At 40.7% G+C, this 16,846-nt stretch overlaps 2 protein-coding genes across 3 annotated transcripts in view; both read left to right on the top strand.

Moving 5' to 3' along the window:
- LOC147218891 (solute carrier family 22 member 23-like) overlaps positions 1-9,391 on the top strand; it is a 33,496-nt gene extending 24,105 nt beyond the window's left edge. Inside the window, exons 7-10 of the mRNA XM_086172029.1 lie at positions 3,197-3,432; positions 4,286-4,318; positions 4,586-4,709; positions 5,208-9,391. Coding sequence (XP_086028155.1) covers positions 3,197-3,432; positions 4,286-4,318; positions 4,586-4,709; positions 5,208-6,414 — 1,600 coding nt within the window. The 3' untranslated portion in view covers positions 6,415-9,391. The remainder of the gene's footprint in view (positions 1-3,196; positions 3,433-4,285; positions 4,319-4,585; positions 4,710-5,207) is intronic.
- A 1,803-nt stretch (positions 9,392-11,194) lies between these two features.
- On the top strand, positions 11,195-15,884 carry LOC147218890 (tubulin beta-2A chain). Of its 2 annotated transcripts, XM_086172026.1 has the most exons (5): positions 11,195-11,382; positions 12,008-12,116; positions 12,368-12,376; positions 13,221-13,331; positions 14,462-15,884. In XM_086172026.1, exons 1-5 carry the CDS (start codon positions 11,326-11,328, stop codon positions 15,532-15,534), a joined length of 1,359 nt encoding a protein of 452 aa, XP_086028152.1. In that variant the 5' UTR covers positions 11,195-11,325; the 3' UTR covers positions 15,535-15,884. The 2 variants fall into 2 exon arrangements, with proteins under 2 accessions (XP_086028152.1, XP_086028154.1); XM_086172028.1 differs by lacking the exon at positions 12,368-12,376.
- Positions 15,885-16,846: the final 962 nt, after the last annotated feature.

Genomic DNA, 16,846 nt, shown 5'->3' with positions numbered 1-16,846 from the left:
CCAATGGCGGTCAGATGTTTAACTTTGTCGAAGCAAGAGGCCCCTACTAACCTTGAAGCTTAATACTGTATTGATCATTGGCCTTACTACTTTTGTCTGAATGGTCTATATTTTTTTATGGACTCTACCCTACCTTTTCATCTCTGTATGTTTTCACTACGCCTCCCACAAAGATGTCTGCTAAACAAGCAGACTCGGTTTAAACTCTGTTTTGGTATACGGTATTCCTTACTCCCTAAGTCAGCATGAATTTTACATGAGCTGTGTCCTGTGAAACATGAGACAAACAGCAGAGTGGGTGTGTGTTGCCTTTGTGTGTGTGTACTTACAAGGTGTGGGTTTGTGTCAACAAGTCAGCATTAATTTGCAGGGTTTGAGATAATTTAAGAACATGAGAATTTTCTGTTCTTTCGAAGCATTTTCATTTTTGAGATTTAAAAACATCAGCACTGCGGGTTATTGGCTTACGCTCCAGTTGTTTTAAGTGGCTTGTGTGACTATTGATATGCAAAGCCCTGAATGAACAGTGCATTGGAAAAGATCAACCAAAACATAAAACAACAAGAGAAAATTGTACATACCAAGTCCCATCAATTTCCTCTATTCAAAGGTTCTTTTTACTAAAAATATAACTAATTTTTTATACTTCTCCAGAAAAAATGGTCTGGTTATTCCAGATATTCCTCAGTCTGAGGAATATCTTACAAGCTAAATGTATCTGGTCTAAGGGTTACGTAAATTATTTTATGTGGAACTGCTCTATTTTCCCCACAACCAACCGTAACGTGTTAGTACAACTGTGGATCAATGGTATGTCCATGAATAATAGCATTTTCTTCTGATCCTTAACACATTATATCAACAAAATCATGTCTGACCTGAAGCTCACCATCTCCCATCTAGTATCCAAATGATCACACTTCTACCTCTCGCCTGGTGCTGAAAAGAGCTTATGATAGATTATTATTCTACCTAATAGCTTTATGGTTATATGTGCAGCAAATACAGCAGCTCCCTTAGCTGGCTAGGCTAGTGTCATCATTGTTATTAGACAAAGAGGACTACTTCCTCACAACGTCACATCCATGCAGAAACTAGAACAGCTGAGCTCCGTGGCACCAAGGATTCCGCACTGGCACTGTAAAAACTGGATAATTTACAGTGAGCATTCTATGTTTCTACAGTATAGATTTCTGAAGAAGGAATTTCTTTCATAGCAACCCAGAAAGGGACTAAAATTATTGTGGAGTTAACAACCAGACTGCTGTGGAATGGTCCAATCTGATGTGAATAGGCCCTGGAGAGTGTTAACTATCCAATGGAACAAACACTGTTTTGACACTAGGAGGCCTAGTTTTTAATCATTGAAACTGAAAAATTATTAATTGTGTGAGCGCCCAAGAGACTAAGGTTTTGTAATTCAAACCTATCGTGCCTTTCAGTAGACACGAAAAGTAGTCCTACTTTCCCCGATAGGAAAACTAGATGGAGTTCAAAGATACTTATCTCATCATTTGGTTAACCATCTGATTAGTTAGCAGTTTTGGCTAAAATAAAAGATTCATCCACAAAGACAACCTGGTTTATCAGTCCTCCATCTCTGACAGTCCTCACTTACAGACAGAGCACATAACTAATTTATGCCTCTTTCAGAACTAAACACCAGCTTTTGCAGGAAATAAAAGTCCCAAAGTTGGCTATAAACCTACCATAAACTAGCCATCAAGGCTACTAAATGTACCTTACAGTAGCTCAGTGTAGTGCTATTGAAAATTGAAAGAATGCTTTGAAAAGTAGAAAAAGAGAACCAAAATTTAAGGGTCTCTTGAGACCATGAATTGAAACCCATTGGACCTCGCTGACCCTTCAGGTCACTCTACATTGGCTTGTTTCTGCTGACGCTAATGGGCAAGTCTGAGTGATGCTTAACCAAGTCCATAAGACGAGATTTCCATTATCCTGGGAAAGAACCTGTCTTTAGTGCCGTTTACCACTCCGATAAATAAATTAACTTGGCTGAAGATAGATGCGGAAAGACCCAAAAAATTAGTTTTCTGTCCTATCTGGAAACAAAGAGACCCGGTACCGCCCCCTCCCCAGAGATTTGTGTGACAGATGTGATGTATTCTAAAAGGGGAGAAACACCACAGTCGGCATGTTGGTAACCCCTTTCCAGATTGATTCTGGCAAAGATTTCAGACCAAAGCAGTTTTGCCATTATGACATCATTGCATTTGGCCAAGCTACATCGGTGTCCTTGTTTGGCTACGAATGAGTGACAGGATTTATAGGACTTGTGGTATCAAGCCTTTATGGATTGGCCATTCTCTTAAGAGCTACCAATGGCACAGCATGTAAATTGTCCGCACTGTCTGCTCATATAGCTATGTTTAAAAGACAGAACGGATACTTTTTCATTTGATAGTCTTTCACTTAACATCACTAATGTGACATATTCTACATGCTTAACAAGGATAATCCCATTCCAGTTTTGGAAGTTATCTTTGGAGACTCTAGAAGTCTGTATTCATTTGTGTCACTTCAGTATTGGCAGTCCAAATCCTCCTCACAGTATTCAAACAATAACGGGCCCCGGAGAAGAAACCAATATATTAGTCTGAGAGATAGCTGGCCCAACTTCATTCATTGGAGCATTTGCCTCAGATGAGACAAGGGACAATCAACACTTTTACTGCACTCAATACTTAAGAGGTTATTTCGGTAGCCGAATGCACATTGGCTGTGTTTTGAAGGTTGGACACCTACGAAAAACTTCCCACACGAAATGATTTGAGCTCCAGCAGTGCAACCACACTGCTCCTCATGTCCACTTGGGGAAGTTTGAACACAGACTTAGACAACGTCAAACTAGATGGCATCATTCAAGGTTAGACCATGGTAATATTCTAACTGAAGTCAAAATAGATCTACCTGAAAGGAATTTGATAGTCTGGTTTGAGTTGAGTAATGGGCCCAAATGGGCCTAAAGCAAAAATGTGTTTGTCAGACATCTGCTAGAGAAATATGACTAAATGGACGCATGACACTTACGATGAGGAAGAAATAATAAAGATTACTTAAGTCAGATTATGAATGATCTTCTAGAATCCCTTACATCTGACGTGTCAACCATTTTGATATTACTCATTGTAAACGCCTTCCTCACAGCTTCTGTACCGTGAATGTTTTTCACCAGGTTAACGGGGAATGGGATCCACCAGTGTTTTGCTCGCCGGATGATGGACCCCGAGGCTACGGGAACAGTTATGTTCCATAACTTTTATGTAGACTATTACACGATGGGAGGCATCGCTGTGGCATCCTATTTGGCGCTGTGCCCAGCTGTGGGCTTGTTAGGAAGGCGAGGTGGCCTTCTAATGTTCATGGTCATGACTGCATTGGCATCACTCTTGCAACTGGGCTTGCTTAGCTGTAAGTATTTACCGAACAAACACAGACACACATACTTCTAAACTGATAACTGGAGTCCTTAAGAACATTAGCTGTACTTGGTACAAATATGGTGCATAGCAGTATTCAAAGTCAAACAAACTGAATGGTTATATAATCACGAGCTCTGAAGTAAAAGATACAACAGGTGTTACAATATAGTAACATCAATGAATTCCTTAATACAGTGAATAAACTGTATTCTAACCATAACAAAAAAAAAACCCCTATGTTTCATAACTTATCCACCTTGAATTTGATGCATCGCTTTTAAGCACACTAAACAAATGAATATCACAGATAAGTAAAAATGTGAGTTTGCTCTCATGGAATGCATTGCAGTTAAATAGGCACACATTTTGATTGTTGACTGTATAACAAATCATTTTTAACATAGGATGTAAGTCATGATATATATTTCACCCTTCTTGATCGCTATATATCCACAAAATATAGATGATTGCACTCACTGAATTGCACTTATGTGTACCCACCACTTGCTTTTTGTTGAACGGGAGTAAGAATTGTTTTCGTATTCAGTGTTTACCAAAATCAGCTCCAGATTATCAAAATTGTACCCAAATGTGTCACAAACAAGGCAAACTTAATGTGTAACCTGAGTCAACACATCAAGGTTAAACTCATGTTTCCATTAGATGTTGTTTATAGTGGAACTGTGTCCTGACGGGCTTTACTCATGACATTGCACAACGTGTGCTTTGAAAATGCCGTCACGTTTTTAGTCTTAGGTCATTGAATGGTGAGACTGTTGACTGTTTTTTTTTTTTGTTTGCGGTGACTAATTCTTTCCTGTATATGTCTAATAATCCTCCAGTGCTTGGAAAATACAGTGACAATCTGAACATAGGTAAGGTTATCTGTTAATTTCTATTTTATTTTTGTGCCAGAAGTCGTATTTCAATAGATTAACTGGAAACTGTCAGTTACTGATAGTTTCAAAAAAAATGTTGTGATTGATTTTATTAATTTAGCAATGTATTTTTTCTTTACTCAACCATGTACATTTCATTTGAATGAAATGTACACATGCAGCATTGCAGTGATTGTTATTATTATCATTTTTTTTTTATACTTAGTGTGAAACGCCAACATATGTCACCTGATTGGTTTGCAGATAAGTCAGATGTACTGATGAAGAACTTCTACATTGTCTTTTCCGTCATTGGCATGTTTGCCTCTCAAGCAGTCAGTAATCTGACCATCCTATTCTCTGCTGAGCTCACACCCACTGTAATGAGGTAAGTCTACTAAAACACAGGAATAATACAAAAATAACACTGAGGTGGGGGAAGCATGGCGTGTGTGTGTGGATGTGCACATGTGGGTGTGTGAAAATGAAATTGCTGAATGGCTTGAAGCCATGAATCCTCATCCAAGTATTAATTGGCGTCCCTTTCTGAGAATTTATGATGGAGCGCCGGGTGTTACCTGAGATTGTGTGAGTGGTGCCATGTTGAAAATGCAAAAATTTTGCCCTCTAGTGGATAGTAGACTTAAGTGAAAGCACAACGGGGTCGTATGAAAATGGTGCTTGTTGGTACTGCAGCACCATTTTCTGACATTCAAATCCATAAGATGCACATATTTCAACAGTTACATAGCAAAAATCAGAATACCCCTGATTTAGATCATTGTTCTTCAAAATCTTATCTTTATACTTAATTTACTAACTGCTTGTGAGCTTGACGGGTCATAAAAAAGTAATAGATATTTTAATATTCTCTTTCTCACTGTAGGGGCGGCGGTCTGGGTCTGGTGCTGGCGAGTGCTGGCTTTGGCATGCTTACAGCTCCGATCATGGATCTCCACAATCAGAAAGGCTTTTTCCTTCACCACATTGTTTTTGCATGTTGCACTCTTATCTGTTTTATCTGTATTCTTCTGCTTCCTGAAACACGCTACCAATTCCTTCCTGAAACTCTGGATGATGGTAAGGCTTTTACCCGTAAACCGCTTCTTTCCCCGAGGAGACCTATAGAACAGCGGCTGTTGCTCGCTCAGTGTGAGAGCAGCAGGGATTACAGCCGGGTGTATGATACCCCACTCCACGAGGCCGCCGCCACCGCGGTATCCACCATGGGTTCCACCACGGCTTCGGCTGTTGATTTGACTGCTCCGTCGGTTGGAAACACATCCGCCGCCATGTTCGTGGTTGCGCGTGCGGAGAAGTCTGGGATTAAAGACCCAAACGGCCACTCAGTTTCATCCTTATCCATTGCAGCCCAGGGAGAAGACGTTGTCATAAATGCAAGTAATGAGCATCTGTTGTCTTCCACTCCTTTGCATCAAAGCCATCTTGCAAAAGACCCACTTTTAGTGGATGAAATCCCTTCGGCGGTAGTGGTGGCTTGTGTCGAGCCGCTGACAGAAGCCGTCATTAATGACTCGAGTGATCACGTGAACTCTAACCCACCTTTTCCAGAGGCCGCTTGTGTCTCTAAAGCGGACTCTTCCTCTCTATCTTTGCATGACAGTCTCCCTCAGTTATCTGAGCCCTCTGGAGGCAACATTTCCCCTGATCCCCCACCAACTACTGAGATAAGCTCTAGCATTCCTGAGCAGTTGGATAAAGTAGACGAATGTACAATAACCCCTCCGTCTGGAGACTCACAACCGTTGGAATCTACCTCCCCCTCTGGTGATTCTTCACCTTCTCTTCCGGGTCCCATCAGAGATTCCCCTTCACCCACTCCTCCTCCTCCCAGTGGCTCGTGCCACACACCTCCCACGGACTCGTGTGCTCCTTCTTATCCAATGAAAGAAGGCATCATTTCCCCCGACCCTTCGGTCTCCATGAGCAAAAGCTCGAGCATTCCCGGCCAGTCCCAAATGGTGGATGAATGTACAGTTTCCCTTCCCTCTGAGGACCTTCACATACACACGGACATCAGGGACAGTGCTAACACAGAAAACAACACCGTCAATGGAAAGGAGACGTCGTGATCTAAAGTGGCAGCAAGGAAGAAGCTCTCCAGTTTGCCCACTCCGCATAAATGATCACGGGAAGGGGACATGAACTGTCTTGCTAGAACTTCAGGCACTTAATAAACTCTTTAAGTTACCTTTTTCACTGATGCTGACTTTTTACTCCTCCTCAACCCGATGGAGACTGTCCCAAACTAAGAGTACAGAGCTGCCGTGTGTTTCTTAAATGTCCAGCCCTTTCTTTATTTAGCTGTTTAGCTTATTTTTTAATTAGTTAACAAATTACACCTCTGGCAGTTTTCTCAAACGTGAGAGTGTCAGATGCTGGTTCTTGACAATGTGCTGTCGTTGAATGTCACTGGATATCACCAGCCTATAATCTACTTTCATGTAAGTGAATGCAAAACACTCATTTTAAAAGACTGTGTACCCATGGTCACTGAGACGTGTCCGCAGGAGTGATGACGTATGGAATGTTTTGAAAAATTAATGAAGAAAATCAGATGTCCATTTAATGTATTTGTATAAAAGGTTCCCTTTATCTCCATGGAGAGGAAAAAAATGGTGTACATATTCCATAGTTTTGTTACCTTGCAAGATGCAAGCCATCAAATTTGGAGGGACATTCTTTGTGGAGCGCCAGAAACTACTCAAACCAAAATTAAATGTTAGAAGAGTGCCAAAAATTTGTATGAATATAGTATTTGCCTTTTGGGGAGAGTTTACTTTTTATTGTAGTTAGACTGTATGTGGTTAGAACCGATCACTTTTTTTTCCAGAAATACGCAAACTGTGTTGCCATTTGTTAAAGTAGAAATGACAGATGATATGGAGATGACTAAATTACATTCATGAACATGTTCTATGTTTTTGTGTGTGATATGTCAAGAGGAATGCGTGACACTTATGTGGCGTGTCTTAAATCCAATTTTATTTCTCCAAATGATTAAGCCAATGAAATTAACATAGGTATGCAAATGCTTCCTCTTATTTGAAAATGAAACTAATAATAATGTAAGTATTTTGGAGTAAGCCTTCATGGTGTGCCCTTCATGTACTACATTTTTCTTCAGGCTAGCAGTATTTTTGGCACCTTTTTGGGAATGAAACCTTAAAATATCAGTGACTGCTAGAGTCTGAAAAAAAAATTACAATGCTTAAAGTGGGCAAATGCTTGCTTTTGTGTGTGCGTGTGTGCGTGTGTGCGTGTGTGCGTGTGTGCGTGTGCGTGTGTGCGTGTGCGTGTGTGTGTGTGTGCGTGCGTGCGTGCGTGCGTGCGTGCGTGCGTGCGTGCGTGCGTGCGTGTGCGTGTGTGCGTGTGTGTGCCATCTTTTTTTTTTCCCCACCAATATGTTAATTCCTTCATACAGCTAAGTTAACCCCTTGAAAACCTGCAATACTGCAATAACATAAATGTGAAAATGCAATTTTTAAAATACAGGTTGAATTCTCTTAAAATATTCTGACAAATTGAAAATACACTGACATGCTCCTCTTCCAAAGTCCATCTGTTTATGGACAGCATTATACTTGACTGTGACGTGCGTAACTTGACAGGTGTACTTCACGCACTGAAGTATGACTGTTTTAACTGTCCATAAAATGTATGTAATTGAAGATATACCACTGTTTACAATGATTCTCATAGAAATAATATTAACAACGTACTGTAAAAGTTTAGAGCTAATTGAATGCTGTGTTTTCCTCTCAGTTGTGATACAACATCCACGCAGTATATCATATTACAAGTTCATTGTCTAGGTATTACAACTGACCTGAGATATTCAAGTCAATAGCAATACTGGACTTTTCATCCTCATATAGCTGTGGTACATTAATGAGGATCCTTACTTTACCCTAAAGTTGTCCTTATGCTTAATCCAAGCTCGTATATCGTGAAAAAAGACGACGTGTCTTTGGAATCCTTAATGATTAAGCAACCCTTGTTCAACTGCCCCTCGAATCTAAATAAGAAAATCGCTCTTAACGCGTATGCTCAGCTTCATATTTGAATTGATTATGATATAATCTTCAATTTATTTAGATTTGAATATGATTTATTTAATGTCATGCATACCTATGCCATGCTGCTAAGCCTCAAAGCACAATGCCTTGTGGTCGTGTGATCTCAGATTTGGTGAAGCTCGGCCGTCTCAACTTTAGAAAAAGGGAGCAATCAGTGGGTATCTAAATACAATACAGGAATAACTTGCGATGCATGGACTTGAACAGCAGATCGCTGTCTGATTTACTATGATCTTTGGAACGGGGTTGAAACTGGACTCACGGAAAATCGCGGCATCTGCAGTGAAGTCTTGAGACTGCAGTACTCATTTGCTTTGCATTATTCAGAATCTGTGTTGTTTGTGTGTTTGTGTCTCTCTCAGTGTGTGTTTTGCACACAACCGTGTGTATCAATAACTGCACGTGCATCACAAGTGTAAAACCAATGAGCCAATGCACAAAACAAACAATCTGAGATCTGTCTCCTCTGTCTTCACAAACTCTATTCTGCTTTTTCAGGTGACAGTTGACAGAAGAGTTCATACCTTAAACAAGCATTTTTTTAACATGATTTAGAGTAAATAAGTTTTTGTTTTCCAAAGCAATGGTAGCACCAGCACAGATCAGCAGTTGTTGTGGAAAAAAGAGAAAGAAAATATGGTCACGGGTGATTATACCACACTTATTTTTATTGGCCATGCTTTTGTTTGCGTAAAACAAAAAAAGAAAAAATCATGGCAATGGCATGAAGGATCATAGATAGATTAATAAATTCAAAAAATAAAGCTTAATGTGAAGTCTCCAGTGTTAAGATTTTGCTTTACTCAACCATGTGACTCAAGAATCTCGAGAAGGGAGATTTGAATGAATGTAAAAACCATGAATTGTACCATTAATAATTTCTGGTTGTTTGGTTTCATTTTGTTTTAACAGACATGCACTTGTATATAAGCCATACTTGTTGTCAAAATAAACCACTATTTATTGATCATATGTGGATAGTTCGTCAATAATTTGAGTGTACGTGTGTGTGCATATGTGTGTGTATATGGCTTTTTTTTAATGTATGTATGTATGTATGTATGTATCATGAGGTATTTAATTTGTACATGAATTAGGTTGGCGTGCTATCAAGACATCTGGCCAACAGTGCATATCCGTCAACTCCACCCATCCACTCCCTGGTTTCATTCATGATTCTCCCTCTTTTGCAAATGCAAAATCCAAAATACCTCTGAGCAAGAGATCAGAAACAAAGGGAGGACTTCTAGTTCAATTCCTTTCTATTCTCAGAAATAATGATGTTCATTTCCTTTCAAGCATTCATAATTCTCAATGGATCGTGGAATTTTAAGATGAAAAAAGTATCGTAGCACGATCAAGGCCGACAGATAGTAAAGTGGCTGTGGGTGGTTCCTTTGTTCTTGAGCTTTAAAGAAATATACTGGGTGGACTCAGGGAGAGATTAGATTAGATTTCATTGCATATACTTAATAATCCACTAAGGCCTATTGGTCTCACTGAGGTCAGTCCAGCGTATTTCAATGCCAGCAGACGGTCCGTGATCTTTTCGCCTAGTGATCCTCTGCAGCCTCTCACATGCAATGCAGACATTTCTTGAACTGTAGCCAAAGACAGTGCTTAGGAACCTCTGGCCTATTTGTTCGAGGACACGCCCAGTGCCGGAAGCGGTGCTCTTCCTTCTCCTTTACTCTCCATTGAGAACTAAACAGTTCACTGCTTTGTCACAAAGACAGGGCATTTTTAAAAACAAAACCTTTTCTTCTGTCAGCATTTTTTGTCTGTTCCTGAACTTACAGTAATGAGTGTCCTGGATAAATGCTGAATGATGGGTTTTAAATTATGAATATGCATGACTGTTAACCACCAAAAATTAATACATTTTAAGGCTTTTTTTTATTCTATTTTTATCCTTCTTTGATCAATATGACACAAGCCAATTGTTTTTTTGATTGTTCATTTGTTTTTGTTTTTCCCAATAGTTCCACGGCAACATTAAGAGTTTCTTGCTCAATAGTGTTTACAAGCTCGCCGCCTGTGTGTGTTGTCAAACCTTGCCGGATCCCTGACTGCCACCGCCCCAGGACAAAGGTTCCCTTTAAAGACATTCTGTTCCACCTCTGCCCTGTTTATTTGATTAAATAAATAAATCACTAAATTCATATCTATACATATTCCACACATCCAAGCTTGTTCAAATCATATGCGCAACAAAATTTTTTGCAGGATGGTGCATTTCAAGTTCAAACTTACTCCATATAATGTTTCATTCCCCTTTGAATAATTCCTTTTCCATAGCAATAACCTATTGAAGTTTTGAATCTGTTACTTTTTCATACTTAGATTGTGCTGTAAGGATTTTTTATGCATTTTACTCACAGTTCACTTTAACATCAGAAGGAACTTTGAATTACCTTCGAATCACCTATGGCAAAACTGTGCCTTGCCATAAACATGACAGTAGGAGTAAAACCAGTTCAGCCAGCTCTTCAGTTATGCGTTACACTGAGTGTGTGTGTGTGTGTGTGTGGAGGGGGGGGGGGGGGCTTTAAAAAGAAAAAAAATTAAAAAGCAGTTTCCTTATCATTTCAATGGAAGAAAAATCAGGAAAAATAAGGGGAACGCTTTATTTTTTCCCCAGTGTGGGACCTGGTGATGTCAGGCTCCGGGAGGATGATGCGGCAGATAGTTCAGTCCACTGCATCAAAACCGGCGCGCTCCTATTGGTCGGCAAGGATACTGGGATGCTGCGTTGCATGACGTCATCGGCCCAGGCACACATTTATCTGTTTCGCCGACTCAACAATTGCCTTAGAAATGTGTAAAGTGCTGGTTTCAAGGAACACAACAGCGAGCAATTGAGGACTAGACGAAGGCGAAGCAGCTCGAGCATCGCACCGCATCATGAGGGAAATCGTGCACATTCAGGCTGGCCAGTGCGGGAATCAGATCGGGGCCAAGGTAGGACTATTTTATTTCATGTATCGTAGGATTTAACAAAAAAGTAAATAAAAAAAAAAATAATGATAATAATAATATACAGGGGGTGTCTTTTGGTGTGTATATATATATATATATATGTATATATATATATATATATATATATATATATAATTATTATTATGATTTTTTTTATTTATTTCAAAGTCACTTTATATTTTCTTGCGTAGAGTAAATGTTCTAAAATGTTGAAGTTTAGGCTGCAGGGTGCGGTTCCGTCGGGACTGGCCAGCGGTTGCGGTGAGGTGCCCCCCCCGCCACCCCCGCCACCCGCACTGCTGCGTGTCATCCTGCAACCGGACAATATACGCAGTTACTAAATGGGGCTTATCGGTGCGACTGGCGCCGTGCCTCACGACGAAAATACGCACGTTGTGTTTCGTTTTGCTTTTCTATATTAGACAGACATATTTCCCTTAGTGAGCAGGAAAAGCCCCGGTGGAACTGTATTGATGTTGGGTTGCATTCAGTTCTGTTGAGTCAGATATATCAATTTTTGTTTTGAGGCGCGCTGTTTGATGAATAAATAATTGAAGAAAAGTACCTTATAACCAAAGCTTGCATGAACATCCCTCTCCTGTCTTAGTTCTGGGAGGTAATAAGTGATGAGCATGGCATCGATCCCACTGGTAGTTACCAAGGTGACAGTGACCTGCAGCTGGAGAGGATAAATGTCTACTACAATGAAGCGTCAGGTAGAAAGCTTCCTCCTAATGTGAAATTGCATTCTGAATATATGCCATTTTTATTTTCATTTGTTGATATCCTTGCATACCCTCAGTATCTGCCTTTGTATCCAGGGTCTTTCATGTCACTGATTTAGTTTGAAAGGGAAAGTAGGTCTCACTGTGGGTCCAGGGAAAACTGGGGCACTGAACCTGCTAAAATCTCTCTCTCTCTTTCTCTCTCTCCCTCTCTTTCTTTCTATCTCTGTCTTCCACTGTAGGAAGCACAGGTACCAAGATTCTTCTTCTAGCTGACCACCAGTTCACGCTGTTTTGAGCTCATCTTCCTGCTTCGTTCTCTTGTAAAACATGTTGAAGGTCACTCCATTTGCACGCCGTGTTGTAAAGGAACAGTCAGTGCTCACAGTGCTCATTTAATATTATTGCATCTCTGGCTTTACACAGTTGATTCCAGAGATGCTTTGTCCTCATTTTTACTTTGGCAAAATAAAAATGATGCGCTGATCGCTCCCTCCCCCAACACCACCCCCACCACCAGCCCGACCCCACCCTTCCTGTCCCCATCCGATTTGCTAGCAGTGGGAATTATTGATCCTTTCTCTATTGCATGCTGTCACCAGTGTCACAGAGAGGAAGCATGTCGAGTTTTATATGACGTAAGGTGGCTAATGGGAGTCCGTAAGCAAACCGAAAAAGTAGAGGTACGACTTAGCTAAAACAATATCTGTTTTCGGGTGACTACAGACTTTTGTATTTAAAATCCCAGAGGGATAGACTGAGCAGTGCCATTTGCTGCAGCAATCCTCTTGCCAGAAGTGTCACAGCCAGATATAGTGGCACAATTAGATTGCAAGAAGCAAACAAAAGGGAATACACTTAATTTAATACCCGGGCTGTAGACTGCAACACAAAAAATAGAAAATGGCTTTTCACTCAAAATATGATTATGATGAATGATATGGTGGTGCATTTAAGATCCTTTAAAGATGGCTATTGGAGCTTGTTGTGATTAGGAGGTTGTAGTATTCTGTTGATAAAGCAACACTCAAACATTTACTCAACCTTTCCTCCCAGATCCTTTCTAAATCCCTCTGTCCTCTTTCTGATCTCAAGGCAGCAAATTCGTCCCTCGTGCCATCCTTGTGGATCTGGAGCCAGGAACCATGGATTCAGTTCGCTCTGGTCCATTTGGACAGCTCTTCAGGCCTGACAATTTTGTCTTTGGTAAGTGGAGAAACATCATGTTGCCTCTAAGCCACGGTCACCGACTGTTAAATAGAGTATTGCTGTGCTCAGTTTCACCAGAGTGCACTGTACAGCAGCATTTTGCCGTGTAGAGCCTCGGCAGCCTTCACGTCAGCAATGTGATGCATCATCTATGCCAGCCTGAGACAGCTCTCTTGGGGGTCAGCAAAATAAAAATCTAGGAGTGGCCTGTGTAGCCATCAGGGCTGATAATCATCATCCCAAAGAATTCACCATACCAGAATATACACAGAGAAATTCTGTAAATGTAATTACAAAAGAATTAGAGATGATTAAAAATATGATGTTCTTAAAAGAGCCAGTGAATAACAAGGTTTCATTTGAACTTGTGTATTACCTCACTGTATATTGTTTTTGGTCCATTCTTCAAATGTAGTGTGTGCTCCCTTTTATATCCAAAATCATTAATGATAAATTACGTATGATGAAATAGGTGTCACATATAGGTTTCTTTGATGATTACATGGATAGGCTCTCAAGTAAGACTTATTTTCTACATTGCTTTTATTGATGCAGCAACACTATAAAAAAGTTTCCTTGTGATAAAAGTGAACAAATATGTTTTTCATAAAATGTAATGGTCGTATGTTGTAATGTTGCGTGTCTCAATAGCGTTAAGTAGATCCAGCAAAAAATAGATAAATAGATAAGAAACAGATATGTAAATAAACAGACTGATACAGACGGAGCAGACAGTCAGATCTGTCAGGCCAGTCGGGTTCATTGATGTAACATTACAAAAAAGACTGACAGGCTACCAATCCCAATGGGTGATGATAGAGGCTGGTCAGCTATTGAGAAAAATATAATATATGCAAGAAGACCGGTATGGGGAAGATAATGGTCTGGTGAAATTATTCGGGGTCCCAATAAAGGAGGGGATGATAACAGATAAAAGACACAAGACAACAATGGTGTTGTGCCAGTCTTGTCCTTAGATCATGCTGCCACAGGTGTTGAATATGAGGCAGCTAGGTTTAAGTAAACACAAATGTCCACTGCTTAAGATACAAATGATGTGTTTGTTAAATGCAACATCACTATTACTCCCGAATAACTTGTCTGTGATCATCGCATGCGTCACGCAGGTCAAAGCGGAGCAGGAAATAACTGGGCCAAGGGTCACTACACAGAGGGAGCTGAGTTGGTGGACTCGGTACTGGATGTAGTGAGGAAGGAATCGGAGAACTGTGATTGCCTCCAGGGTTTCCAGCTTACTCACTCACTAGGCGGAGGTACTGGTTCAGGAATGGGCACGTTGCTAATTAGCAAGATCCGCGAGGAATACCCTGACCGCATCATGAACACCTTCAGTGTAATGCCTTCTCCAAAGGTGTCTGACACTGTCGTGGAGCCTTATAACGCCACCCTCTCCGTCCATCAGTTGGTGGAAAACACAGATGAGACCTTCAGTATTGATAATGAGGCCCTGTATGACATCTGCTTCCGCACCCTGAAGCTGACCACACCTACTTACGGAGACCTCAACCACCTGGTGTCGGCCACAATGAGCGGTGTGACCACCTGTCTGCGTTTCCCCGGCCAACTTAATGCCGACCTCCGTAAGCTCGCGGTCAACATGGTTCCCTTTCCTCGCTTGCATTTCTTCATGCCGGGTTTTGCACCGCTCACGAGCCGTGGCAGTCAGCAGTATCGTGCCCTCTCCGTGCCAGAACTCACTCAGCAAATGTTTGACGCCAAGAACATGATGGCCGCCTGCGACCCTCGCCACGGGCGCTACCTGACGGTGGCCGCCATCTTCCGGGGCCGTATGTCGATGAAAGAAGTGGATGAGCAGATGCTGACTGTACAGAACAAGAACAGCAGTTACTTCGTAGAATGGATTCCCAACAATGTCAAGACGGCCGTTTGTGACATCCCGCCGCGGGGCCTCAAAATGTCTGCCACCTTCATCGGTAACAGCACAGCCATTCAGGAGCTCTTCAGGAGAATCTCAGAACAGTTCACAGCTATGTTCCGTCGCAAGGCCTTCCTCCATTGGTACACCGGAGAGGGTATGGATGAATTGGAGTTTACCGAGGCGGAGAGCAACATGAACGACCTGGTGTCTGAGTATCAGCAGTATCAGGACGCCACCGCTGATGAGATGGGAGAGTATGAAGAGGATGAACTGGAGGATGAAGAAGATATCCGCCACTGATGCAGCAGTGATAATGTGCTAAATAGTCCCTCAAAAACCTGATAGTTGTTGTTGGAAAGGGCCATCACTTAATAAAAGTGATAAAATGTTTAGTCACTTATTGCTGTGTGCAGATCATAGACAGCTGTTAATCAAGAATCACATTGTTAATTTATATGGCTCGAACTGACAAAATAACTGAGGTGTTAGCAAGTATACAAGAAACATGTCGATATTACAGTAATTAGTTTGTAACATTTAACTGCATTCACTGTATCAAGCCACAAATAAACGCAACAATTCTGTGAATTCTTATCATTGTGCTTTTTAAGAGTAACAAAAGAATAAAAAAAAGATGGATACTAACAATATCAAGTGTTGTTGTCTTAAAAATATATAAAAAGATATATAAATTGATACTGTATATTAGGTAATGTATTCTCTTTCATCCGCAAATCCCATGTGCATCACAAGCCACAGTGAGCCGATCCCACAAACAAGATTTAGATTAGAGTCTGATAAAGTTTTTTACAATAATACATATGGCTTTTTTTCTTGAATGCCATTAAGTTACACCCACAATAGTTCACCTCACCACATGTGAGTGAAAGGAGCATTAAAATGACTAACTTTGCCCTCTTTTAAGGTTTGTTATGCTTGAATTTGACTTCATACAGGTACTGTAAATTATATTTTTGATTTAATGTATTGCCTTATGCTCATGCATTATCCAGACACACACACACGAACAGCGGAACAGTAGTAAATATGCATACAAGAAGGAATTAAGTTTCCTAAGACATCTAGGAGTAAGTCTTACTGCAGATACCTTCTGTGCATACCATGACAATGTGCATGATGACACTTGCTGACATTTTCATCCTTGAGCAGGAACCTTGTCCTGTGTCTTTTAAGCTCGATGGTTATTTTTCTGACCACACCCTGTGTGAGTCTGTGAACAGAGGAATTTTGAGCCTGGCTGCAAATCGAAAACATCTGCAGTGGCTTAAGGGATGACTAGAGGCCTAAATTCTAGTAGATCACAGTTACTGAGCAGCATTATTTCCTCCAAACAACAAGGCCAAAAAAAACACCCCACCATCCTCTTAGGAATAGATGCAAAGACAAATCTGGAGGAGGGGCCTGCAAAAAGTATACAGAAATCTGAGAGACATAGGTGTGATACAATACAAGTCATCTGTTGGAACAAGCTGCTTCAAGGTCACACACTTCAGTGGAATGTGTTTCCATTTTGTGCAGGAATTTCAAGGTAAAGACAAGTAATAGCCAATTACAATCATTTCTATGTAAATGTGCAAAAACATGTATGGAT

The sequence above is a fragment of the Fistularia commersonii genome, chromosome 25 (genome assembly GCF_037954325.1).
Source record: "Fistularia commersonii isolate RoL2024-O1a breed Wild chromosome 25, RoL_Fcom_v1.0, whole genome shotgun sequence".
Taxonomy (NCBI): Eukaryota; Metazoa; Chordata; class Actinopteri; order Syngnathiformes; family Fistulariidae; genus Fistularia; species Fistularia commersonii.
Note: the sequence above shows the minus strand (reverse complement) of the source record. Positions and strands in the feature narration are given on the sequence as shown.